The 26,598-nt window shown below is 40.1% G+C and overlaps 2 protein-coding genes across 13 annotated transcripts in view; both read left to right on the plus strand.

Moving 5' to 3' along the window:
* Positions 1 to 19,451, plus strand: part of BLTP1 (bridge-like lipid transfer protein family member 1) — an 88,771-nt gene extending 69,320 nt beyond the window's left edge. For 2 of the 10 annotated variants that reach the window (XM_069012606.1, XM_069012598.1), the window contains 28 exons: positions 597 to 823; positions 1,304 to 1,504; positions 1,710 to 1,840; positions 2,681 to 2,804; positions 2,963 to 3,072; positions 3,767 to 3,857; positions 4,402 to 4,464; positions 5,989 to 6,233; positions 6,808 to 7,023; positions 7,167 to 7,347; positions 8,252 to 8,444; positions 10,358 to 10,519; positions 10,623 to 10,762; positions 10,906 to 11,107; positions 11,281 to 11,484; positions 11,599 to 11,778; positions 12,210 to 12,347; positions 12,825 to 13,082; positions 13,493 to 13,643; positions 13,926 to 14,083; positions 14,204 to 14,396; positions 14,587 to 14,804; positions 14,989 to 15,240; positions 15,776 to 15,979; positions 16,216 to 16,410; positions 17,294 to 17,428; positions 17,870 to 18,035; positions 18,745 to 19,451. In XM_069012606.1, coding sequence (XP_068868707.1) covers positions 597 to 823; positions 1,304 to 1,504; positions 1,710 to 1,840; positions 2,681 to 2,804; positions 2,963 to 3,072; positions 3,767 to 3,857; positions 4,402 to 4,464; positions 5,989 to 6,233; positions 6,808 to 7,023; positions 7,167 to 7,347; positions 8,252 to 8,444; positions 10,358 to 10,519; positions 10,623 to 10,762; positions 10,906 to 11,107; positions 11,281 to 11,484; positions 11,599 to 11,778; positions 12,210 to 12,347; positions 12,825 to 13,082; positions 13,493 to 13,643; positions 13,926 to 14,083; positions 14,204 to 14,396; positions 14,587 to 14,804; positions 14,989 to 15,240; positions 15,776 to 15,979; positions 16,216 to 16,410; positions 17,294 to 17,428; positions 17,870 to 18,035; positions 18,745 to 18,961 — 4,955 coding nt within the window. In that variant the 3' untranslated portion in view covers positions 18,962 to 19,451. Of the gene's footprint in view, positions 1 to 596; positions 824 to 1,303; positions 1,505 to 1,709; positions 1,841 to 2,680; positions 2,805 to 2,962; positions 3,073 to 3,766; positions 3,858 to 4,401; positions 4,465 to 5,988; positions 6,234 to 6,807; positions 7,024 to 7,166; positions 7,348 to 8,251; positions 8,445 to 10,357; positions 10,520 to 10,622; positions 10,763 to 10,905; positions 11,108 to 11,280; positions 11,485 to 11,598; positions 11,779 to 12,209; positions 12,348 to 12,821; positions 13,083 to 13,492; positions 13,644 to 13,925; positions 14,084 to 14,203; positions 14,397 to 14,586; positions 14,805 to 14,988; positions 15,241 to 15,775; positions 15,980 to 16,215; positions 16,411 to 17,293; positions 17,429 to 17,869; positions 18,036 to 18,744 lie in introns of all 10 variants that reach the window. The other 8 variants (XM_069012597.1, XM_069012599.1, XM_069012600.1 and 5 more) reach the window with 7 other exon arrangements.
* A 353-nt stretch (positions 19,452 to 19,804) lies between these two features.
* ADAD1 (adenosine deaminase domain containing 1) overlaps positions 19,805 to 26,598 on the plus strand; it is a 49,393-nt gene continuing 42,599 nt past the window's right edge. For all 3 annotated transcript variants that reach the window (XR_011150428.1, XR_011150429.1, XM_069012607.1), the window contains exons 1-11: positions 19,805 to 20,082; positions 20,403 to 20,622; positions 21,486 to 21,659; positions 22,087 to 22,254; positions 22,790 to 22,852; positions 23,341 to 23,463; positions 23,584 to 23,707; positions 23,898 to 24,068; positions 24,861 to 25,087; positions 25,608 to 25,845; positions 26,263 to 26,395. Coding sequence is in view for 1 of the 3 variants with exons in the window: in XM_069012607.1 (XP_068868708.1) it covers positions 20,436 to 20,622; positions 21,486 to 21,659; positions 22,087 to 22,254; positions 22,790 to 22,852; positions 23,341 to 23,463; positions 23,584 to 23,707; positions 23,898 to 24,068; positions 24,861 to 25,087; positions 25,608 to 25,845; positions 26,263 to 26,395 (1,608 nt within the window). In the remaining 2 variants the exon portion in view is untranslated. The remainder of the gene's footprint in view (positions 20,083 to 20,402; positions 20,623 to 21,485; positions 21,660 to 22,086; positions 22,255 to 22,789; positions 22,853 to 23,340; positions 23,464 to 23,583; positions 23,708 to 23,897; positions 24,069 to 24,860; positions 25,088 to 25,607; positions 25,846 to 26,262; positions 26,396 to 26,598) is intronic.

Genomic DNA, 26,598 nt, shown 5'->3' on the forward strand with positions numbered 1-26,598 from the left:
TCCCTCTCTGCCCAGTCTAAGTAGTCTGGACATTCTCCAGAGCACTCAGAAATAGATGTCAGTCTCTGTATTGGTCATACTTCATTTAGAAAGAAAACCAGTATCTTGTGTAGTTGTGCTTAGAGCAGGGTCTGTATTTTGATGGTGAAAAATCCTGGGAAGACAGGATATTCACTAGGCACACTGTACACATAATACAACATCTTCCAGCATCGTTGTTCAAGCCCTGAATAAATAGGTCAGCATTTGTACATGCAGAAAGACATGTTTTATGTTTCTTGCTGTTAGAAATTCCATCTTGGAATAATGTACTTGCCTGCATTTGTAAGAGCTGAAGCTTGAGATGCTCTCTCCTTGTCATCAGCTTGGCTGAACAGAATGTGTTTTCAATTAGGTCTGCCTATGTTATATCACTTGTTAAAGAAATACTGGGAAGTATTTTCATCTGGCATTTCAGTTGTGGAAATATGTTTTTCTCAGAATGAGCAGAAAAGAGAGTTCTTTGTAACTGACAAACAGTTAATTAGTACATAATTCAGTGTGGGGGATTTTTTAGAAGAGGAAAAACGGGTTAAACTGATTTTTTGTTAACACAGAAAGCAGTAGTGCTGGAACCTGGACACTGAATGTGTTGTGGAAGATGTGTGGTATTGACGTCCACATGGATCCAAACATTGGGAAAAGATTGAATGCTTTGGGCAACACCCTCACAACATTGACAGGAGAGGAAGATATTGATGACATTGCTGACCTCAACTCTGTGAACATAGCTGACCTTTCAGATGAGGATGAAGTTGACACCATGTCTCCCACTATACATGCAGTAAGTGAATCCACCAAAATAAGTCCTACTGCTTGGAAAAAGTCTTCTGTCAAATGGAAAGGTCTTAGTCTTGAGTCCAGCATGCAAGTCTTTATAGCTCATACAAGTCTTGTTGCAAGTTAAAAATGTTTGTGTGTGTGTGTTTTCTAACTCCATATTTCAAAGGCAACCCATGACAGATCATATTTCTACTGGTATAATGTGGAAATATTGATCTGGATTTGAAAACATGGAGGAGACACGGTACCTAACCTCAGGTACCTGAATTGTAAAAGCTGTGGATTTCTTCTAGGCTTTCTTCACAGGAGAGTAAGTTACTAACATGAACAAATTAAAAAAAACTTACTTCTATGCAATATGCTGCTGACTTTGCTTTTTGATTTTCTACAAAACCATTTTAACAGCTGTTCCTTAATGTCTCTTGCCTGACAACAGTGGAAACATTATCCCAGCACACTAATGCTCCTGTTTGTTGTTCAGAAATCAGGTGGAGGCTCCTTGGGTGGAGATGCACGCAAGCTCACATTTGGGCAGCGGATTGTAAATCACCTGCTGGGTTTGAGTCCCCCAACCCACCGATACTCTGTTCCTGTAGAATATCTCTTGGGCTCAGCGAAGCAGGATTTGCTCCAGTCTAGCAGAGCACATATGAAAGCAGGCAGATCCTGCTCATGGGGACATGTATGTAGTAGTTATAGTGTGTCTAACTGAATGATGGGCTTTGGATCACTGGAAAAAATCCAATCAGCTGCCTATTCACATGAATTGATTCTTTTGCATGCACTAGTCCAAATCTGAAGGTGTGAAATTCACATTGCCTCTTGCCTAAATCGTACTGATGTCGAATTTTTGATGAGGGCATTAATGAAATGTTTACTTTAAACAGGAGATCATTGATCACCGGCGGCAGGGAGCTTCCAGTATCCAAACTGGAGAACAGCGAGGAAGGAAATTTATGAAGCGTTTAGTTGATATCAGAGAGCTCAATGAGCAAGCAAAAGTCATCGATGACTTAAAGTAAGTGGGGTTTGCTTTATGTTCTTATCATACATCTTGTGGCACTGTTATGGTTAAGTGCAAATTGTTGCCTTTATTTAAAAGTACAAAAATTGTCCTTTTGGATTCCAAAAGCAAAAGCTATATATGCTAGTACTCTCCCAAATCTCTCTGGTTGTTCCATAAGTGTCAGATTAGTCTGTATTTTTCTGACTCTGCATTTTAATGACTGATTTATAATCCTTTTCCTCTTGATCCAAAATCATTGTTCCATCTTGATTTACTATCATGCTGATTACTTTAGCAAAATATATTGCTTTGAAACTGTAATAAGCTTAGGAAGAAGAAAATACTTAAATTGATCTTTTTTTGCATCTTGTACCTGATGTTTTCAAGATAAATCTTATACTGTACTTGAGAAAACCCTTTAGAAAAAATTACTCCAAATTTCATCTGAACTTCTGTGAATTTTATTAATGGTATTTGCAAACATAGTTTTTTTGGGTTGTTTGGTGTTTTTTCCCCCCTTTTCCCCAAGACGGACGTACTATGAATGGATCTGGCTGGGATGGGAATACAGAGGTTGGTAATTATGTGTTAAATAATGAAGAGGAGACAGGTTTTACTGTTTGTACTTATAGTGAAGCTGTTGTCACCATTCAGAGGGAAATTTTATTTGAAATTTGGATTTTAGGTTAAATGTTTGTTCTAATATTTCTGCAGCTGTATTTGGCCCTGGTCGTAAGTATTGGGACAAAAGAGAAAATGGGGTAATTCCCAGGGAAAGCATTCTTACAACACAGGTTTTTGAAATGGTGGAAATAGTATCTATAAGATAACTCAACCATGCTTTATCTCCAGAAAATTAGGTGCGAGTGAAGGGACCATAAACCAAGAAATTCAGCGCTACCAGCAGCTGGAGTCAGTGGCTGTGAATGACATCCGCAGGGACGTCCGCAAAAAGCTCCGTAGATCCAGCATGAGGGTGAGCAGCAGGATTAAGCTACTTTGAGACTATTGTAGCACTTGTGTCCCAAAAAGCCTTTTACTTTGCTGGCACTCCCATGTGCAATAGCATTTTAGCTTGCCAGAGTTTTTCTCTGTGTTCTCAGTTGTTGCATTTCAATGTTGTTTCTGGTTTAGGCTGCCTCCTTGAAAGACAAGTGGGGTCTGAGCTACAAACCCAGCTACAGCCGATCTAAGAGCATTTCGGCATCAGGGAGGCCACCTCTGAAGAGAATGGACAGAACAAGGTGAGCTTCCAGGAATCTGGGATCTGTGATAACAATAACAGCACATGGAATGGGGGAAATGTTGGACTTGGGCCTGAAGAGTCCTTTTACTACAGGCAGCAGCTGTTTGTAGTGGAACTGGATAGGAGGAGATCATTTTGCAAGACAGGCATGTTCTAAAAAGCACTTTTCTCATTTTTTTGAAACCTCTGAGAAAATTCCACTTTTACAACAACTTGGGGTTTTCTACAGAATCCTGCTTTCAAAACATACTGAAGAAATGTATATAAGGAAAAATGGCATAGTGTGATACTCTTGTTTTCTACACTTGATGTACAAACATCTACCTTTTGAAAGGGCTGTTGTAATGAGACAAAGAAAGGGAGATGCTTTTTTGTGTGAGAGTAATTGCCCTGTGTGGTAGATTACAAATACCTTGTTTTTCTGTAATTTCTGCATGTTGGCTCAGGATTGAAAAGCTTCCATACAGAAATTAGCAGAGATAGGTACATTAAAAGGAAGGAGGTGGAGAAGAAAAGAGAAAGAAGGTACACATGATTTGGCCAGTATTCTAAGTGCTTCAATTATGATTTAATATATTCCTCCATTACAAAGTGATAAAGATGACCTTATATTTGTGTAGTTAAATGTTTGCATGACCCTAAAATCTTGCAGTACAACTCAAGAATCTGTTTGGGTTTTGTTTGGCTTGCAGCTCTCGACTGGGAGACAGTGAAGACCTCCCAGATATCCGTGTAGATGCTGCATCTCCTGGGCCAAGAGTAACCTTCAACATACAGGATTCTGTAAGAATTACTTTATATGCCATACAATTGCATTCCCTGTGCCATTTGGTCACAAGTTGATGAGATTATTACATCCAGGCAAACCTTAATTATGTGTCTGCTTTTGTTAGTGTTTGCCTCAATTACAGATGTGTTTTTGGAAGATAGACTTGTTTTGTTAGAAGACAGATGTATTTTGGTTTCTTAGCACAGAAATTAATTGAATCATGAGCGAAAAATATTTTTAAATGGTTTGATTTGGTTTTTAGGCTCACACAGTAGAGATTTTCTTGGAATTCTTGTCAGAGGTGTGGAAAAAAAATCACCTAGGTTTTTTTTGGTGTTTGAATCTATTTAGAGTTTTGGAAATGGGTATTAGTCAGTTTGGTATAGCTCTACAGGTTTATCTTTCTCAGTGTTGGAAATGGATTGTTGAATTGGTTTTGGGGTGGTTTTTTTTTTCTTTTTTTTGTTGCTATGTTTTCTCATTTTCAAAATGTTGATTTTGCACGGCTGAGATTATTGTAATTGTTTTAATTTCTATATTTTTTTCATTTCTATTAAGTTGAATCAAACAGCTTTGGGGATTGCACAACAATCCAGCTGTCCAGGGGAAGGGTATTTTCAGGTATTTCTGTGCAGAAACAAGTATTCTTTTCCAGAGAACTAATTTATCTCATAGGGAGCTGCTTTTCAATATTTCATCTCTTTTGCACTCAGCTAAACAGAATGTATATTGAGTTTGAAAATATTTAAATTAAGCAGAACAGTTGTTGATGACAACAATCAAAGTACTTCTATACCCTTATGTAGACCTAAAACCTCTTGTAAAATGAATCATTGGGGTTTTGCCTAAAGAGCAAGGCTAATGTAAAGTGACCCAAGTCTAGCCTTGAAATGTGCTTTATGGGATGATTTTAGTGTATGTGCCTTCACCTGTTACATTGTGTTCCAATGTAACAGCAATCAACACCAGAACAAAATAATTACCAGGTGGGAGGACATCTTCTCACACTCTTATTTCTGTTAAAATTCATATATTTAATGCGGAGTGAGACATTTTCAAATAATAGCAAGTAGGGAATGTTCCAAAATTTAATATCCTGAGAACTAACAGAGTTTTTTAATTGCTCTCAAAAACATGTTTAGGGAACATAGTAGAGTAGTTTTCTTAAAAAGAAATGAACAGAGCAAACCCAAAACTCAAAACAAATCAGGAAAGGTACAACTAACAAAAAAAAAAAAAAAACAAACTGAAGAGACAGTAATTTACTTTTTCTCTCTTCTAATTATTCTCATGCTCCCAGGAAATAAATTCCTGTTTCTGAGAGAATGGTGGAAATGACACCTGGGAATGTGCTTTGCACATTTAAATATGTTCGCATTTAAAAGCTATCCTCCCTATTGTTGTTGTTACGTAGAAGCCCAGTTAGCTTAGGTTCTGTTGGCATAGCAAAATGCTATCAAACCCTTAAAGGTATCAAATTCTGAATATTTTTTAAAAAATGTATTTTCCTGGTGTCATAGTGTCAGTTGTTCAGCAGAGCTCTAATTTGAATTTGCAGACAACAACTGTGTAGCTCTACAGTAACACTGCATAGGAAGTGCTGGTTTTTAACACTTGTAGATACTTTTTGCAGGCATTTTAAGAATTTAATGTTGGAAAATTGCTTGTGCCATGATTTCTGTGAGAAACAGGAGGCTCCTTTAGGACATTTGGTTCTGTGCTCAGGCCGGGGTGCCCAGGGGCGGTGCCGTACATTCTGTGTAGTGCCCTGCATGCCCTCACTAACGCTCCCTGCAAGTCATGGGCATTTGGGCTGCCTTCTGTCCTTTTCTTTCAAAATAGTTGTTAAATTTAAATGAAATCTTTCCATTCCTTCTAAATTGGTAAGAGCATGATGAGTCTTTATCTAGCAGGCTGAGCTCAATCACTAGGCAATGGCGAACATCTCCCCACCAAGCTTTCATTCCCTTCTTTTTCATAATCCCTCTTGCAATTCCTTTACCTGCTCTCTCCTTGTTATGAGGAACTCAGAAGTAAGAGTTTCTCATAGCACTCTTGCTTCTTTATTTCCAGATCTATCTACTGCATTCTCTTTGGAAATCATACCTGTGGAAATTTACTATCTTTTTGTCTTTTCACAATCAGTTTCCAGAGGAGACAGAAATGGACCTTTTGTCCGTAACTATTGATGGTCCCTCCCATTACTCATCTACTAGTGAAGGCTCATGCTCGGTATTTGGTTCACCCAAAACTCCAGTAGGCTTCTCACCCGGCATTCCCTTCCAGCCTGAAGAAGGACGCCGGGATGACAGCTTATCCTCCAGCAGTGAGGACTCGGAGAAGGACGATGACCATGAAAGGGAGAGGACGTATTTTTATAGGAAACCACCGTAAGTAGCGGTCCTGAGGAGCAACACAGAAACGAAGAAGATACCTCAATATACTTTCAGTACTCTCAAACTTGAAATACTGAATTTAAAGCCACAGAATCTGTTGCTGATGAAGTACTGAATACAGTCAAGCGTGTGTGTGGGAGGCAGGGGAGGTTGTGTCCAGCAGAGGTGACTGTGTGGGAAGGAGGGATCCTGATTGGAAAAGGAGGCAACTGTTAGAAATTTCAGGGCTTGGAAGAGAATGAAAGAACTTGGAAGTGAGGTTTTTGAGGCACAGAACAGGAAGTAATGATGTGGGTATTTACAAATAAGAAATTTATTGTATAAATATTTGTGTTCCTTTTTTGACTGAGAATTTAAGAAAGGCTTAGTTTTTGTAATACTCTATATTAAGAAATGTAATGTGTCAATGCAAGATGGGTCACTGTACTGCTGCATATCAGATAAGGTTTTTTCCCAACATGTTTTTATAAGATTATACACTGAGTGTGGGCGTAGTTTGGGAATGCCTTGTAGCCCCTGCTGAGGTAAATGTCCTGCTGATACCTGCCCCCCACCTGTGCCTGTGCAGGAGCACCTCTCGCAAGAAAGCCACGGGCTTTGCTGCTGTGCACCAGCTGTTCACTGAGCGCTGGCCAACAACACCCACCAACAGGAGTGTCACTGGCACCACCACGGAGAGAAACATTGACTTTGAGCTTGATATCAGGGTTGAAATTGATTGTGGGAAGTGTGTGTTGCACCCCACTATGCTCCAGCAAGAGCACGACGACATTAGTTTGCGAAGGTAAGAAACGTGTGCATTAGTTCATTACCAGCACTTTATTTGTAGCAATTAGCACTGCTTAATAGCAGAACCATAAGTTGCAATTGTTCTGGCCCAGTGTGACACAGCAAATTATTTTAATAACATGAGTAAATTCATTTTAGGAGCTATGATCGCAGTTCCAGAAGTTTGGATCAAGAGTCTCCTTCAAAAAAGAAGAAATTTCAAACTAATTATGCATCTACTACTCATTTACTTGCTGGCAAGAAAGTGCCATCATCTCTACAGACAAAACCCAGTGATGTGGAAACAACAGTGTTCTATATTCCTGGAGTGGATGTAAAGGTAAAATGAAGGGAGAACTCACAGGGAGGCAATGAATATGTTTTCTCCTGAGCACCATCAAGCTGTACACTCCCTTGGTTTTTTAATCATTGTTTCTATATCCTAGCATGAAAGGGTCTCAACAGAAATGTCCTTGTATGTCATGATTTAAAAATCCTATGGAGTGAGAACAGGGAAAAATCTGTCACTGCTGAAGGAAAACTTCGTGCAATTCAGTTGAGGCAATGCCATAAATCACATGCTCCTCACCTGAAACAGCTTGGCTTCTCTAGTCTTTCGATGTGCAAGGACTATGTGTGTCCCTTTTCCAGTTTTGCAGGCTGTCTTCAGGGATAACAGTTATACCTGAGGTGCTGCCTGCTGCTTTTAGTCAAATTTAGGAATAACTAAACATTCTCTACAGCTTTTGTTATGTTCTGTGTTTTCAGTAATAGTCTATTGTGCATGTAGAGGAGGTGTGAACTCTTGGAGTATCTTATTTTGATTTTTTATGCCAATTTCTGTATGCCTGTGCTCAGTAGTGGAACAGTCCTACCCCACATTAAGACAAGAAAGAAGGCTGTGTGCACAGGTGGCACAGGATGCATGATGTAACAGAGAGAGAAACAAGCTTTAGACATTGTTCCTAAATAATGAATTTCCTCCATTTCTCTCTTTCACTGACTTTTTAAAAATATTTATTAATTTATCTATTTTTTTTTTGTACTAAGTTTTCAGTTCTTAATATGTGTAGGACATGAATTGGAATGTAATGTATCTTACTGTGGTGGTTTAGCCACACCTACAATGATATTTCTGTAAATAATGAGAAGAAATAAATTTTGAAGGGAAGGAGTGACACCAAATGGCTGTACAGAAATTGAGTTCTTTGTGTGAAGTAACTTGATCTTGCTTTGCTTTCCAGTTGCACTACAATTCCAAGACTCTAAAGACTGAATCGCCAAACACTTCTCGAGGATCCTCTCTGCCACGCACCCTTTCCAAAGAGTCCAAGCTGTATGGTATGAAAGATACTGCCACATCTCCTCCTCTATCTAGCACTATCCACAGCAAGACTAACACCTTACTTCCTCCCCAACCCCCACCCATCCCATCAGGTACTTATAGACAAACTTTCTGAACCTTTCATGGATATATTTTTCCTTGGTGTAATCTACTGCCTTTAGATCTGGCTGCACCTTACCTGGAGCACTGTATTTATCCAGTCTTGACTTTGGCTGCAGAAACCTGACCCCAGGAGCAAGAATGCAGTTCATAAAGCTGCATTTTTAGACATTGTTTGCCAAACCAATCTCAGTAATATTTCTGTCGTAGTCACCATATCCCAGTGATGGGCTGTCACTGCCTTCTCCCAGTTTTCATTTAACAAAAGAATGTTGGAAAGCAAAATGTAAATATCTCACCTGTTTCAGGCCCTGGAATAGCCATGATTTAGAGTAACATGAGTTCTGATACAAATTCTGATTTGTCTCCAGTGATTCCTGTTTTGAAGCAGGAGGCTGTTGTTACCTCATGTCAGATCCAGACGCATGTAGATTGCACCTCCAATTTCTGAGACATTCACTCTTCTCTCCTTTGGCATTTGAATATTGCTTTAAACACAAAGCCAAAATTTTGTCAGAATTTGATCACCAGGCAAAATGAATAACTGAAAGTTGTGCTTGTGGGTTTTGTCTTACAAAATCACCGGAGATGCTGGGAGAGAACAGTGAAATGGGGACACCTTCCTCAATTCTCCATGCTGTTGAACCATTAGCTCTTACTCCTTTAGGTGGCCATCCTCTTTATGATTACCAAATGTCGTGTAGTGGTTTATGCTACTTCACTTTTGTTCTCTACTTTCCTATCTTCTTTCTAATCTTTGCCTTTGAATTCTTACCACATCATGTGCAGGTACTGAGGCTTGCTGGTTTTATGTCTGTAAGCTCTGCATTTAGTGTGGAAATTGCACTTGTATGACAATATAAATGCCTCCCAGACTAGAGGTTGGCTTGTAATTGCTTTATTTCTTTATGAACTGTATTTCTGTAAGTATTTACTAGTCCTGAATGGTTTTGAAGCACATTTATTGTCGTTTATACTACTTTTTTTAATAGTACTTTTCCTCTGGAAATCATTCCTCTGGAATGGAGACCAACTTGTTGTATCGCCTTTGGCTTCCAGTAAAAGTAAGATAGGACAATGTAGTCAGAGACACGAGGCAGAATAGTTTGCACAGAATGAAAATTCAGTGCTTGCTTTTTTTTTTTTTTTAAGCAAATAAAAGGATTTTTAATCTCATAGTAGTTAATTTTTTATATTTTTCTTGGAGAATTTTAAATCCATATCACCGTTTATGTATATTCATTCCAATAGCTATATTTCATAGAGACAGTTATTGAGCTGGTACTAATATCTTCTCTGCATATTTATGTTTTGGTGAGCATTGATTCAAGATTCCTCTTCCACAGATTTAGAAAACAGTAATCATTTTATTTGTTTATACTCTGGCTAGTTCCAAGCTTTCAAAAATGCTAGTTTAGAATGTTCAGTTATTCCTTGCACAAATACAATAGGACTTGCCATTTACAGTTTTAATTTTTTTAATGTATTTTCTGCATTTAAAATGACATTTTTTCCAGACTAGTGCATTTATTTTTCCTAATTCCACTTTCATTTCCAGTCAGCTGCGGTTACTTTGCACTGGGTATTTGGAGAAGAACTCTGTGTGTTTGCTTTCAGTGCTATTTTCTAAAAAGTGAGGTGGTGACAATGACAACAGAGTGCTTGGTCAAGAACATGAGCAATGGAATTACTGCAGTTAAACATTACAAACTAATGGAGTTAGTTTTGGAGTTCATAAGTGTAAACTTAATGACTTAATTTTCTCTAGCAGACCTGATCTATGTCTCTTCAGATGATGGAGAAAATTAGAGGGCACAGCTTGATAAGTTATGAAGTGTCTTCTTACGTTCAGCAGTTACTGCTCAGTGGTATTACCTTAGACAAATGTATCTTTTCAATGTTGCAGCCAAAGGGAAAGGGAGTGGTGGAGTCAAAACTGCTAAACTCTATGCGTGGGTTGCACTCCAGTCACTGCCAGAGGAGATGGTGATCAGCCCCTGCCTCCTGGACTTCCTGGAGAAAGCCCTTGAAACCATTCCCATCACACCCATTGAAAGGAATTACACAGGTCAGTTGCATAATTCTATTCTGGCACTCTGTGCTTTTTATGGTACTGAGCTGCTTTTCCCTTCAAATTCCACTTTCTAATGAATTCTTGTACTTGTTAAAAGCTGTTAGTTCCCAGGATGAAGACATGGGACAGTTTGATATACAAGATCCCTTGGAAGAGTCCACAACATCCTTAGTGTCATCTTCAACATCAGCATATTCCTCCTTCCCTGTGGATGTGGTGGTTTATGTACGAGTCCAGGTGAGGTTTTAACTCAACATTCAGGGTAGTAACTTACTTTAGTCACTGTCTTTTAAACAATCAATGCTTCTAAGTGCTTTTTAAAAAATAAAACTCTTTTCAAGTGTCCCTTCTGAATGCTTTATTTTTGTCCTGCCTGTCAGCCCTCTCAAATCAAGTTCAGCTGCTTGCCGGTATCCAGAGTGGAATGTATGCTGAAGTTGCCTTCCCTGGACCTTGTTTTCTCTTCCAACCGAGGAGAACTGGAAACTTTAGGCACCACATACCCATCAGAAAGTGTGTCCATTGGTGGCAGTACTTCACAGAGTGGCTCAAAGAATTCAGCTAGTAAATCTGGAGCACCAGGTAATATGTGCGTGCATGTTGATTCTATACACAGAATATTAAATATATATTGCTGCTAGAGGGCATAATTCGAAGTGCATTTGGTCTGTTTAATACTGCTGTTAACATCAAGTATTATTTCATGTTTGAAAATGTTTTCAAAATCTGATTTTTGCCCAAAACAATGACTCCAGGTTCATCACCTGCCCTTGGCAGTCCTCTCGGCAGGACGAGGCACAGCAGCAGTCAGTCAGATCTGACAACTTCCAGCAGCAGCTCTTCAGGCCTGAGCTTTACTGCCTGCATGTCCGACTTCTCCCTTTACGTCTTCCATCCCTACGGAGCTGGAAAACAAAAATCAGCTGTTACTGTGCTAACCCCTGGATCCGGAGCCTTGGGTACGGAACAAGCTTCTGTTTGCTTCTATGAACATTATTCAAGTGTGGCACAGTTTTCTGAACTGTAGATTTGAAAGGATTCTGAAGATGCAAATGTTTCCTTCCTGCTTCTAGGGAATGTGGATGAGGAGCCAACTTCGGTCACTGGCCGGAAGGATTCCTTGAGCATCAACCTGGAGTTTGTGAAAGTCAGCCTGTCACGGATCAGGCGTTCAGGAGGCTCCTCCTTTTTTGAGAGTCAGTCTGCGAGCAAAGCTACCAGCAAGATAGACACCACATTGATCAACATATCTGGTAAATGCTGCTTTCATTTTAATCCCAGCTAATTAGAGAACTGCTGTTCCAGTGATGGACTTTACTCTTGGCAGCTTTTTGGTTTTTTAAAAGATCTATGTACTTATTTTTTTGCCCCTGCACATGGGACCCTGACTTACTGGGCAAACAGCAGGAATGGTTGTGATTAATCTGCCATTAAAATCCTCCCATGAGGAGTCTGAGGCGCATCCAACACAAGCAGGATTCAACATAATCTGTATTCTTGGGTTCCATCTTGCCTTTATTTGTATCTAGTATTTGGACTTGGAGAAATGGCAACACCTCAGGAAAACTTATTTTTTCATGACAGCAGAGATGATACTACTAGGTGAAGGAGAATTTGACTTGGTTACCAAAACCTGTTATTCCTGGGAATTTACAACTGTGTGGATGTGCTTTTTCTTTTTCAGCTGTCTGTGACATAGGATCTGCTTCTTTCAAATACGACATGCGCCGCCTCAGTGAGATCCTGGCCTTTCCCAGGGCTTGGTACAGGAGAAGCATTGCTAGAAGGCTTTTCCTGGGTGATCAGACAATAAATCTGCCAGGTAGGAGACTGCTTCTTATCACAAAACAACTTGTTACACAAAGGGTTACAGTAGGAATTTTATAAGCATTTATTACCCGAAACTTATTACATGTATTGTGATTTGCTCCATATGCAGTCACTCAAAGGAGTTTAATAGAAAATCCTAGAAGGAAGAAGTGACAAACTGCTGAAGTAGGTCATTGAGTAATTTAAACAGCATCTTCCAAGACCAGGCTGGATGTGGCCCTGAGCAACCCAATCTAATAAATGGTATCCCTGTCAATGGCAGGGTTGGAACCACATGATACTTAAGGTCCCTTCCCAAACCATTCTATAGTTCTATGGTATATTAATGAGAACAGTAGAAAACTTTTAGTTATGTTAAATGAAATACATTTGAACACTCTCCCAATTACTTCTTAGTGTACGGGAGGATATGGTTAGACACGAATGAAACGGTTTTTCTGTGTTTCCTGTGCCGCTTTTTCTCCAGTAGCATCGGGCCCTGGAACACCAGATTCAATTGAAGGGGTGAACCAGCATCTTTCTCCTGAATCCTCAAGGAAAGCATACTGTAGGACGTGGGAGCAGCCCTGCCAATCTGCTTCCTTTACTCACATGGCACAGTCACCCAATGTTTTCAGTGAGCACAGTGCCAGCAGCAGTATGTCACCTGGGACAGCATCTCACAGCCTCAAGTCTCCAGCTGTCACAAGATCCAGGAGCGTGTCTGACTCCTCAGTGCCTCAGAGAGGTGAGTAGATAATGACTTTTAAATTTTTTTTCTAAAGTATTTCCATCAGTTGTATGAAAGAAATATGTCATTACTGCTTTGAAAGTACTCTTTTCCACAGTGCCTGGCACTGGAGAGTCAATGGCTTAGAGAAGGGAAAATGTCTGAAATGGATGAATGAAAGTTGTCAGCATATTTTCCATAAAATTGCACTATCTCTGTGTGTATAGCGAGTCAATTTCTATGACAGCTAAAGCAATGCGTATTGTAAATCCTCTAGTTCTCACTTATCTTCTCTCATGGTTTTGTGCTCTTTAAATATTGTGCTTGTCAGTCCTTTTGTAATATTCACAATAGATATATTCTGCCAGTTTTTCCTAGCATGTGGAATAATTTAAATTTTTGTGGGTTTTCTTTGTTTGTCTGTTTAGATACTCTCTCAAAAACATCAACTCCATTTAATAAGTCAAATAAAGCTGGAAGCCAGCAAGGAACACCATGGGAAACACTGGTTGTGTTTGCTATGAACCTAAAGCAATTAAATGTTCAAATGAATATGAGCAATGTAATGGGCAATACCACGTAAGTATAAAACAAGATCAATCATGTTTTAACAAGTGGTGGTGTTTTGGGGGCAAAACCCCATTTTTTTTCCACACAGACTGTTAACAGCCTGTTGTCTTTTAGCTTTAAAATTCTACCCTTTTCAGTTTTGAACTGAGAATCCCCTCATGAATACTGTAGTTGCTTAATCCTGAAGTCACATATGCCTAAACCACATTATTTGTTTCTTTCCAGTAGATAATATTCAGTTTCTCTTTCAACAGCCTGGAAAGTTGTTGTCTATTTTCAACTCTGTTCTAGGTGGACCACCAGCGGTTTGAAAAGTCAGGGCCGTCTGTCTGTGGGAAGTAGCAGAGATCGGGAAATCAGCATGTCTGTGGGCTTGGGAAGATCCCAGCTGGACTCCAGAGGGGGAGTTGTTGGAGGTACCATAGATGTTAACACCCTGGAGATGGTGGGTAAGTTGGAAAGCCTGCTGCTGTTAGCATGTGCTCCAGTCAATAAAGGCGATATCACTGGAAAAACTGATTTTCATCTCGTTAATTCTGTATTTCTATACTGATTTGATTCTATTTCAGCTCATATTTCTGAACACCCAAACCAACAGCCCAATCATAAAATTGAAATTACTATGGGTTCTACTGAAGCACGTGTTGACTATATGGGATCCAGTATCCTAATGGGAATCTTCAGTAATGCTGATCTTAAACTGCAGGATGAATGGAAAATTAATCTGTATAATAATCTGGATTCGAGCATGACAGATAAAAGGTAATAATATTTCCTGTGTTTAAAATGTATGATGTTGGATAATGTCAAATGTCTTCTGTCCAATATTGCTAACCAAAAATGTAAGTGTCTGCTGGAATGCAAAGGGCTCATTGTTTGGTTTTAGGTTTTTTTTAAATTGTCAGTAGGAAGTATATTAACTGCTAATTTTCTTGCTATTTTTAATATCTAGTGAGATATTTGTCCATGGGGACTTGAAATGGGATATCTTCCAAGTGATGATTTCAAGGTCGACTACGCCAGACCTGATAAAAATAGGAATGAAACTCCAGGAGTTCTTCACTCAGCAGTTTGATACAAGCAAGCGAGCTCTGTCCACCTGGGGCCCCGTTCCTTATCTCCCTCCCAAGACAATGGCAAACAACTTAGAGAGAAGCTCACACGAGCAATGTAAGTGCTACCAAAAAATAATATAATTCCCAATTAGGATGTTTTAATTGCAAAAATTACCTGTGAGAGATTGTCAATGAAATAGATAAGAAAATATCACTCATAATTCCATCTTTTACTAAAAATAGGGCAGCAATCTCGTCCTGTATCTTGCCTGAAGTTGTTGTTCCTGTTTGCTCTGCAGTGTTGGATGCAGCCCATCATCGCCACTGGCCAGGAGTTCTGAAGGTGGTATCTGGGTGCCACATATCCCTGTTCCAGATGCCCCTGCCAGAAGATGGGATGCAATTCGGAGGATCCATGAGCCTGCACGGGAACCATATGACCCTGGCTTGTTTTCATGGACCTAATTTCCGCTCAAAATCATGGGCCTTATTTCACCTTGAAGAACCCAATATTGCATTTTGGACAGAAGCTCAGAAAGTTTTGGAAGATGGTAATTTAAACTAGTTCTGTAAATTTCTTTAAATTCGTTTTTAAGAATGTATTATCACATAAGAAGAAATCAAAGTTATTTTCTTTGTCTGAATCAAGGTTATTTCCCAAAAATATACCACTTACCTAACAAAAAATCTGTTCCCTCCATATCTTTACCACAATTTGCTTTATCTGTGGAATAATGCAAAGTACATTTTCAAATATACTGGATCTGTCTCTGATAATAAGCCTACCAAGTGGATTGTCTGGCTTTTTAACTGTGTGTTTGTGTAGTCCTTTCTAGCTGTAGGATGAATTTTGATGATCTTATTGCTTATATTTGTCTTAATATTGAGAAGTTTTATTGTCTGTAGCTACTGAGGATTTAATTTCTCTCTTGTTTGTAAGCTTTATACCAGGTTTTATTCCACTGGCACACTAATTATTCATGTTAAATACCTGTAGGAGAATGAGAGAACTCCACTACCCTCACTAAGCTGCTTTTACTTTTTTTTTTCCTCTCCCATCCCACGCTGCCCATACCTTCAATGCAGGTACCAGCGAACACTCCACATACATTGTCCAAACCCTGGACTTTCATTTGGGCCACAACACCATGGTCACCAAGCCCTGTGGAGCCCTGGAAAGCCCCATGGCCACAATCACAAAGATAACCCGGCGCCGCCATGAAAATCCTCCCCATGGAGTTGCCAGTGTGAAGGAGTGGTTCAATTATGTGACAGCCACGAGGAATGAAGGTTAGAGTCAGGTTCATTCAGTTTGGGGATTGGCCTGCTTGCACATGGAGCTGTTGAAAAGCTGCTAAATCTCAAGAGTATAAACAAAAAAATGTGATTGACCTTTTCGAGCCATGCTTTTGGGAGCAGAGTAAAAGATACAATCTTCTCAGTAGTCACGCACCAGCAGTTTTACAAGTGACTCTTCTTAACTTTTTTTGCCTTGTCACAATTTAACATCTCCCATTGTTCTGTAGAGTTGAACCTGCTTCGGAATGTTGATGCCAACAACCCAGAGAGCAGCACAACAGTGAAAAGCTCAAGTTTGTTAAGTGGCTTCAGGGGTGGCTCCAGTTACAACCATGAAACTGAAACCATCTTTGCATTGCCGAGGATGCAGCTGGATTTTAAATCTATTCATGTTCAAGAGCCCCAAGAGCCATCATTACAAGGTGCAGTAAAACATAATTTGTTTTTTTCTTGGTCAAACACTATTTCTCACAAATTAGGAGTTAAAGGCAAAGGTACTGTGCTGATAAAAGGATTTAATCTGAGAATTGCTCAGATCTGCAAGAAGAGATAACATTTTTTAATAAAGTATAGAGTGAAGATCTAGTGTAGAGACTGATCACTATAGAAAACACTAAGAAATTAGTATGAGCATTTCAGCTAGGTTGGCTGTTTTCAGGGGTTGGTTTTCTTCTGTTTGTTAAAATGTTAAAGAGGAGGGCCATTCTTAAAAAGGGAATATGAGATAGGAGCCTAAATTTTATGCTTTCATTTTCAAAATGGTGTCTTCAGATTGCAGTTAGAACTGGTGGGAAAGAAAACTTCTCAAGGTTTAAGTAATTGATTTAGATATTTATCTTGGCTGAGCTGGGGTTTTATTCCATACCTGCTCTTGGAAAAAAACTGATAGTTAATTCAACCTGTTGGGTTTTCCTTGTTATTTTAAGAGCCAAGCAAGCAAAATATGCTATCAGCTTCTCTTACTGTCTAAAATCCTACATTGATAGCATAGCACAAGCTGGTGATACTGCTCTAAGTTGATTTTCCACATAGAAGATGATCAAGGTTTGTTACCTGGTCGTATGTCTTTATTTTCAATATCCCTTTATTTTCAATATCCTTTCTAAAATACCAGAGGTGACTCTGATGGGAAAACTGTTCAGAAAGTGCTAAACACAAATGTTAACTGTGGTACTTCCTCTCAAGAGTTGCTGGTTCAATGAAAGAAATACTATTTTCAAATGTCTTGCATTCAAATTCTATGTACTTTTTACATGCACTGTATGTACTTGTAAGTGTATTGATACTATTTTTATCTGACTGTAGATACAAGTGTTAAACCAAAGGTGGAATGCAGTGTAGTAACTGAATTTACAGACCACATCTGTGTGACTATGGATGCTGAATTGATCATGTTTCTGCATGACTTGGTGTCTGCTTATCTAAAAGAAAAAGAAAAAGGTGAGTTGTTGTTCATGAAGTAACACTTGTCTGACAATCTGCAGTTGTCAGATTATTTGACAATAAATATACTTCAAGTCATAATCATGCTCCTATTTTGATGCCTGGTGTTTAACTTTCTCTTTGTAAGATGGTATAGGCAGATGAAAATTGTTTTAGGAAGCTTTATTATTGTTACTTTCATCAGTGGAGTCCTTTCAAGACATGCATTTTTCTGATTTCAGAATGATTTACTTTTCTACCTCAGTATATCAGTTGAAGCATTCAAATTTGGCATGTTCATTCTTAAGCAATATGTGGTCTTTTGCAGAAAATCTGTAAAACTGAGGTGGTTCTTGTCTTGTTGAGACTTGGGCTTTTGTTTTATTTAAATTATGTACAAAAAGAATCCAAGTGAGCTGCTCATGACTGACTGGTGTTTTTCCTCTCTCCCCATTGCAGCAATTTTTCCTCCTCGCATTTTGGCCGCTCGTCCAGGGCAGAAGAGCTCTGTTGGTGTCCTTGAGGACAGCTCCACTGACAAAGAGGCAGAGGAAAGCATTACCTACACTACAGTCGACTGGAGGGAATTTATGTGCAATACTTGGCATTTGGAACCCACGCTCAGGTAAGAAGCACCTTTGGCTGCAGTCTCTTTGGCTGTGCATTAACTTCTAGATTAGAATTTCTGCAGATTAAAGGCATCGTTGGAAGCTCTTCAAAATTAGGATACAGTAAACTTAAACTCATTAATTTCACTCTGTCCTACAACAGCTTGTTCACTTTCAGTCATACAATTTTCATCTTCCAGTTTTCCATTCTTAGCATTTCAGTTTTAGTTTTTAAACACTCACCTTGAAATGAAAAATGCAGGATCTACTCAATGCCATATGTTTAAACTTAGCACAAAATAGTGTGTATGGCAGCAATTCACTATTTTCTGTGTATAATCATTGAAACTGAGAAAAGTCAGTGTGAGTTTGGTTTTTTTTTAACCTCTGCTTACACGGCTGGAGGACCTGAGTGTTCATTCACATATCAAAACAACACATCCATCCAGGCCAAACAAATCTTGACACTTGGCATTTTGTGCTAGCAATAAATCAATTTAAACATGATCTGTAGGCAGCCCAGTAAGGTTTTTCACCTCCTTAAACATCCTCTTCCTTTGAGAGGATGTTCCATTGAACATCTTGAGCTTCTCTGTCTAAATTAGGTTCAAAACAATGCCTGTTAGATTTAAGCAACACTGGGGAAAATGGATTTTTGTATATACAAATGCCTGTTTGCTATATTTATATATTTAAGACTGAGTCTTCTATTTATTGTTTTTTTAGATTAATATCCTGGACTGGGAGAAAAATTGATCCTGTTGGTGTTGACTACATCCTCCAAAAGCTGGGCTTTCACCATGCACGGACTACTATCCCTAAGTGGCTGCAGCGTGGTGTCATGGATCCATTGGACAAAGTTTTGTCAGTCCTTATAAAGAAACTTGGTACTGCACTACAGGATGAAAAAGAAAAGAAAGGAAAAGACAAAGAAGAATATTAAAAGTACAGTGTGACAACCCTAACTCCATTTGATTTTATCAAAGTGTTTTATTATATTTTAAGAACTTAAATATGGTTTAAAGAGAAACCTAACAAGCTTTTTGCTACTCTATTTAAAACTTACATTGTGAGTAACTGTTTACTGTGGTACTTGATACCATTCTGTATTTGAAGTTATTGCATGATGATGATGATGACCAATGTATTCTGTGAAGGAATATCTGGAACACTGTAAATCTGCTCCTCAGTGTCCATTTTATGATGTGCAATATGATCCTGCATCTTTACAATACTTGCAGATTAACTGTGAATTTTCTTAAAATTTTATTTGCCATAACACAAACCCCTTGTTGATGTGACCAGTAATTGATTTGTCAATGTAGACCGGTGTAAATTATATATATATGTAACTTATGAAACTGTGATTGCCTTAGTGCTAAAAAATCATGAACTTTATTACACTTGTAATAAAATTTAACTACTGTACAGGACCTTTTTTTTTGTATTAATCAAGTAAGTTGAACAACAAGAAGAGTGTTTTAAGTGTAACTTTGCAAGGTGTGATTTAAGTGAGGTAAAGCCCAGAGGCCGGGCGCCAGGAGCTCGGGAAGCAGCCGGAAGGCGGGGAAAGAGCGCCCCAACCACAAGCGGGGACGCGGCGCTTTCGCTGGCCTCGGGGAAGCGGCTGCTCCCGGTCCGTGACGGCTATGGCGACTTTGGGTGCCGCCCTTGCCCGGCAGGAGTGGCCTGGGAAGGCTAACAGGGGGCGGGGAAGGCGAGCAGCTGCCTGGGAAGCGCTCTTGAAAGCCGAGCAGGCAGCCCAGGGGCAAAGCCGGGTAGCGGCCTCGCTGCTCCTCCCTCAGCCACAGCTGCGGCTTCGCGCCTCGGCCGCGCCCCGTTGGCGGGGCGTGCCCCTCATGAAATGGCGGGAAGGGCTGTGAGGGGCCGCCCCTGGCTTTGAAGGCTCGGCGGGCCGGGGCGTTAGAGCTGCTCGGAGCCCATCGCCTCAGGGCGGCTGGCACCTCCCCAGCACCTCCACCCTTGCGTGGCCTCAGGCGGTGCTCCGCCTGCCCGCGGGCAGTCAGCGCTGAGAAACCGTCTACGGCCGGACGAGATTTGCAGGTACCAAACCCTTCAACTCCAGCGCCAGCTTGTCCTGGAAACTTGGGAAGGAACAGCGTTGTTGCTTTAGTTCGCCTCCCTCCCTCAAGAGAGGCTGGAGGAATCGGTGTGTCCCTCGAGAGGGTGGCAAGGCGAGCGGCATAGCCGCGTTACGCGTGAGGGAAGGTGGTTTAACAAAAGGGAGAAGGGGCCACCCTGCTGGGAAGGACATGGGGTCTGGGTTCTACCCCAGCCTGGGCGAGTTGTTCCTGGTGTTCTTGTGAAACAGCTTGGCCAGGAGAACTGCGGGGTGTTTGGCAGGGTGTCTTTACTATTCGCAGCGTTAGTGTTAAGCTTCCTGAGGTCGGTCGAAAATGGCGAGCAGCAATGGCTGGTTTGAGGGTGCAGCGATGCTCACCTCCCACTCCGCGCCTGAGAAGATTTTACCACCCGAGGTTCTCAGACATCGAATTTCAAAGGATCTCTCCGGGCCTGTGACTGCAAAGCTGAATCCTCCACCTGGTATGAGGTGCAGTGAACCGGGGGTGATGAAAAATCCAGGTATAGTTTCCAGTTTATACAGCGGGGATTAGCTGTTAAAGCTATTGAAAGTAACTTTGCAAGCCTCTGCTACTCTTTCTTATCACTGTATTTTCTTAAGTGCCTTCTTTAGCATCTCTTTGAACTTGTTCCTCTTTTAAAGTCTTTTTGTGCTGGAAGTTTGTTAGCCGTTTGTTGTGGGGTGGCGTATGTAGGCTGCAGCATTACCTAATTATAAGTTAAACATTAAAAGTACTGTAGATTGACAAAATATAGAATATATTCTGCTGCATGAATTTTCATAAATAACATTGTGAAGGGTTCTAACTGCAGTTCCAGATGTCCCAGGATGTATTTTGAATTCTGTCACTTTGAATAATTGTACTGGGATAAAGGTACCTGTGATGATACTTATAAACAAGGATTTTAGTTCTTGGCTGGGAAGTGCTTGTGCCTGTGTATATCACACCCCTGAAGCTGATGATTTTATCCATTTAGTGGTTGCTGAAACTTTATTATAGTGTCTTACAACAGGGAGTCCCACTGCTGCATAGTTTTGTGGGGAAAAACCACGGGTTCCACTGCTTGGTATCTGCCATCAGCATCTTTGCTTTGATTGTTGGTTTGCAAGAGAGGGGAGGGGAATGTATGTTGTATATTTTTGTAATACCTGTCTATATTTACTACAAGTAAAAGCTTGGATGCTTTTAAAAGAGGACGCATGCACAATTTTGGAATTGCTGTTGTTGTTGTTAACATAGGGTTCAGTACAAAGCAGTCACGCGTTACAGTGAATTTGTTTTGGTGTTTTTAGAGGCATCTAAAATTTATTGTAAGCAGATTTTCAGAGAGTGTGTTCAGTTCTCTCCTTAATTCTGTTTAAGGACCTTTCCTTTTCAAAGGAGTAGACACCACCACATTTTCAGCCCTTCCCTCACAGGAAGACCTGGATTTGATTGAAAGATACAAACAGGGAGTAATAAACTCAGTATCTGCCTTGCATCTGTTTGCCAAAATACACCACCTGCAGCTTGAGTTGAAAGAAACGAGTGTGGCAGGTAAATACTTCTGTTCCTAGATAAAGTAGTATTTGCTTGTCCTTGAGATGATCTGAGTTGCTGCAGTTAGTATTTGATGGCACTGGTACAGCTGAAGTTTCTTAACTGCTGATTGCACTACCCCCCCACAGGTTGGGTTTTGGCTGCCCTTTTATTGCCTCCACAGCTGTTTCTCATCATGAAGTGCCACAGAAATAGATCAGGTGAATTGTGTGTAATTAGTGCTGTTACCAGAACTTAGTGAAAACTGCATGAAGCAACAGCCACCAAAGTTCTTGAGGAGGTGGAGGATGAGAGTTGCACTTTGCCAAAATTGTCTTTTTGTTTTGTATTTGTTCTAGGAATTAGTGTAAGGACATAAAGCTATGGATAAAGTACCTTAAAATAATTTCACTGATTGTGTCTGCTTTTTTCTTCTCCTTTAAAGGCGGTGTCATAAGGCCTTATTTTGCCTTTTGTGCTGTGATAAATGGTGTGTGCTACAACACTGGGCTGGGAAAGAACAAGAAGGAATCTAAATTAAATGCAGCTAAACTGGCTCTTGCTGAGCTACTTAACTTGGAGAATACAGGGGCAAAGTCTTCTGAAGGTTCAGGTAAATATTGTAGCAACACCTAATTAGAACTTGAAATGCTTGGCTTAACAGTGTCCTATGCAAAATATCCGTGGTTTTATTAAATGCTGCAGTATCAGGGCCTCTGCCAGGTTTTTTAGATGCTTTGGGCAAATCTGTACTTTGGTTCTGAAACTGTTTTTTATTTTTGTCATTTTTGTATTAAGAGCTGCATCAACTGATGCCAGGAATATTGAAGGAATTAATTTGTTCTTGTTGCACTTGGTTTGCTACTCACTAGGTACAGCAACATGAAGTACATCTCAAGTGGGTTTGACTTTTTATGATTAAAAGGGTTCCCCACTGAGTTACTGCTTTCAACAGAATTCATTTGCTGTAGTATTTTATTTTCTTTTGAGTTTTGCTGTCTGAATAGTTCTAAGCTCACAAGGACTTTCAGAATCAGAAAAGAAAATTGTTAGAGAATTAGAAAGTTTGACTTGTTGGAAATAGTGCGAGACTCATGTTTAGAAGTTAATAATGTCCATCCCACTTTAAAGTGTTGTTAAATTCTTAGATTTTCCCTGTGTGCCTGCTGAGCTCCGACCTCCAGCAAACTCTGCTTGTGTTTCAAGGACTGGTAAGGAATAGTCTTGTTTTTCCTCTGTTGATTCAAATTGCCTAGCAGATAGGGGTTTTTTTAATTCTTCTTTTAATACATTTAGTAATCTCTCTGTTGTTACTATTATTTTAAACATCTTTGCAGAAGTCTGGAAGAACTAGAATCACAAGGTGGGTTTTACAAATGGACACAACTTCAGTAAATTGCTTGAATTTCTATGCCCAGTTCAGGTGATAGAAATAGAAACAGTGTTCTGTGTCCTTACTTGAACTAGTAGGTGATCAAACTTGGTCCATATCCTGTTGTTACTATAATGAATGATAAAAGCATCAAGTGTTTAGGTGTTCTTGAGCTTCTTTCAATCCTGAGAGTCTTGAGAATCCCGAAAGTATCGGTGGTTGTGCTTTTAAGGTGTGTTCAGGTTTATGATTTGGCAAGTTGCTCATGTCTGTTTTTTCCCCCTACCTGCAAATTTGTGTCTTGCTGGCTGCTGTTGTTTCATTTAGGAGGAGAGCATATCTATCAGAAACTCTCGCAAACACTTGAAGAAGTGTTTAACCGCCTGACTACCGAACACCCTGAGTACCAAAGCTGTGGCAGTTCCCTGGCTGCCTTCATCATTGAAAAGGGCAAGTCTGGTTTGATTGTGAGTTTTGGCGAGTGAGAACCTGTTCCCACAGAGCACTGAGAGTGTGGGGGCAGCTTGGTGGGCAGCAACCAGAACCTACCACCACCCTCTGTGTTTTTAGGGGGGCATCATGAAGTGGTAGCTCTGGGGACAGGAGAATGCAACTACAGCCGGCGCTTTGAGTCCTGTGGAAGGCTCTTGCATGACAGCCATGCCATTGTCACTGCCAGGCGTTCCCTGCTCAGGTGAGAATGTCTCTGCAGATCGTTCCCTTGCAGCCAGTTTGTCTCAGTTTTACTTATGAACTTGCATTTTATAGTTACATGAACTAATAAATAATATATAATGATATAAATATATACTTAGATGAGGTATATATTATATAGACTATATTGTAATATTATACAATATTATTGTAATTAATTTTTCTTTCAGGTATTTATATAGGCATCTTTTGCTGTTCTATAACAAAAATGCAGCCAAGGCAGAGAGATCCATATTTTGCGCAGCACCAGGCTCAAAGCTGCTTACCCTAAAGCAGAATATAACCCTCTCTCTCTACATGAACCAGCTTCCAAAAGGAACTGCTCAGTTAAAGTCAGAGGTGTAAGTACCATGGTATTTCCAGAGATAGAGAGGAAGACTAACTTTTATCTTGTTTTGGGAATGTTAATGTACAGGGTAGTAGTGATAAATATGAGATACAGCTCAATGTGATGATATGAAAACTTCTGTATGGGTTATAGGATGAGCTTTTGTTTATTACAGACAATAACCTGTTAACCCCCTTCCCAAGACACTATTAAAATTCTAATAAACCATGAATTTAACTGCTGAGCAAGTGGATGTGATGACTTAATGTCATCCTTTGCACCGCAAGATTGAAGTATAAACAGCCTTGAATTGAAACAAAAGGCTCTGCTTTGACTTCTTAGCCCTGTGTAACTAAGGGGAAAAACTGTTCCTTCAGGAAAACCACTGGTTTGTCTCTCTTATGCATTACATCCTCTTGTTTAAATATTTTGGAGAATCACAGTGTAAGTTCCGTTTTAAAGGAGACTTTTAAGAACCTTTCCGCTCCTTTTTCACAAGTAACTTCTGTTAGAGTGTGAGTAGACACAAAGTGGCAGCTCGTTTGCAGCTGGTCTTTTTAGTGTGTGCAGGAGTGGTAGCTAAGATTAGATTGAGTAGCTATTTCCTATTTAAATACTGATTTCAGTGTTCTGGGCACTTGAGCAGCTCAATCTGATGTTTCTAAGAATTACAAACATTGAAGATAATACAAGGCCCCGATCTACTGATGATTTTTTTCTGAGAAACAGCATTGGATAGCACTTAACTGTCATCTCTGATCAGAGTGCTTTCTCTCTGAAATCCCTTCTCTTGTCCTGCCTGCAGGCATCTTGGGCCCCAGTCTATATCTGCTTATGAAGCCAGTGAAGAACTGAGTCTGCACGTTGCCCTAGAAGGCAGGATTTACCTGGCTGTTTGCTGTCCCCGCAAGACTGTCAGAGTGAGCAGCATGTCAGCTGGTGACAAACTGGCAAAGTGGGAGGTGGTTGGTCTTCAGGGAGCCTTGCTGAGCCACTTCATCAAACCCATGTACATCAGCAACATTCTTGTGGGTATGTTCAGTGCAAATTGCTGTGGGGGGGTTGTGTTTTCATATTCCAGTTTGATTGCCTTTTATAAAACATGAACTAAACCACGAATTCTTTAAAGAAATACAGCATTGTTCCTTGAGCTGCAGTGGACCAAAGTGTATTTATTTAGTAGCCAGTCAGAAATGCTGTTGGATGTGGAGTAATGTGGGCCAACTCCTTAGCATATTTTTTAATCTGGAATACCAAAGCTCTGTTTTAGTGGTGTCTTCTGCAGGGAATATAAAGAGTTGATGAAAAACAATGGTTCAAAAAAAGAAGGCATCCAATGAAAAGAATGATGTCTCTGGAGAAGAAAGGGGGGAATCTTTTCTGTTCTGCAAAGTGAATGTTGCACTGGTCTACTGATCTTTCCAAACGTTAATTTTATGTGAAGGAATTGCTGTAATACAATTTCTAAGAATGCAGAAACATCTGCATTCTTAACTTCGTTTTTTTTTAATTTGATGTACTTCTGTGTGACTGATCTTGTCCTGTTTACTAGGAAATGGAAGTTGTAAGGATACAAAAGGACTGGACATAACCATAAAGCAGCGTCTTGATGATGAACTTGTATCAAAGCTTCCCGTGCCTTACCTGGTCAACAGATCTCATATTTACTTGGTGAAAGCTGCACTGCCAATCCAAACAGATTTAAACCAGTGGTCGCTTAGTTTGAATTGGACATTGTCAGATGCATCTCTGGAGGTTGTGGATGGATTAAGTGGGAAAACCACTGAAAGGTCAGCATTTATCTTCGTTTTGTTGGAAATGATGAGTTTGTGCCGGTTCATTGGAGTATTCAGTTTTTAAGCTATAGGAGAGATTGTCCTGTGCTAGCTGAGTGCATCCTGTGATTAGGTGTGCTTTTAGAGACCTTGTAACTTCACAGTGAGATACCAGGATACCAAACAAAATAGTTCTCTGAGAGGAGATATCTGTAGTCCTGTTGTCTGTAGTAGCGAAAACGTTTTAGCTTTCACAATGCATAAAGCTAATTAGGATTCTAATTGAGATGGACTGTAATTGAGGTGAATTCCAGCTTGACTGAATCCACAGAGTCTTAGGAGGTAGGGCAAAACCCCTGTAACGATGAAAGCAATCTCCCTGTGGTGTGCTTGTTCCTGAGTTCCGTCCCTGTTTCCCTGCTCCCGCTGCAGCTCCCCATTCCGCAGCGGCACCTGCTTGGCCAGTCGCCTGTGCAAGGCCGCCATGTTCAGCCGCTTCAGTATGCTCGCCAGGGAAGCTGGACGGGATGATTTGCTGCAGTTTGCAACATACCATGAGGCAAAGGTGAGCTGGCTCAGGGAGGGGGAGTGGGAATAAAGAGTCTCTTAGTGGCTACTCTCAAACCGAGTTTGATACCCAGGGGTGATTTTCTGTTTTGCTGAAGAGTTCACCTGAATAGCTTGTATAAAGTAAGCATCTTTCTTTTTTTCTTCCTATCAAAACATGGAAGAGAGAATTTTTTAAATTATTCAGAAACTACTTTAGAG

The sequence above is a fragment of the Aphelocoma coerulescens genome, chromosome 4 (genome assembly GCF_041296385.1).
Source record: "Aphelocoma coerulescens isolate FSJ_1873_10779 chromosome 4, UR_Acoe_1.0, whole genome shotgun sequence".
NCBI lineage: Eukaryota > Metazoa > Chordata > Aves > Passeriformes > Corvidae > Aphelocoma > Aphelocoma coerulescens.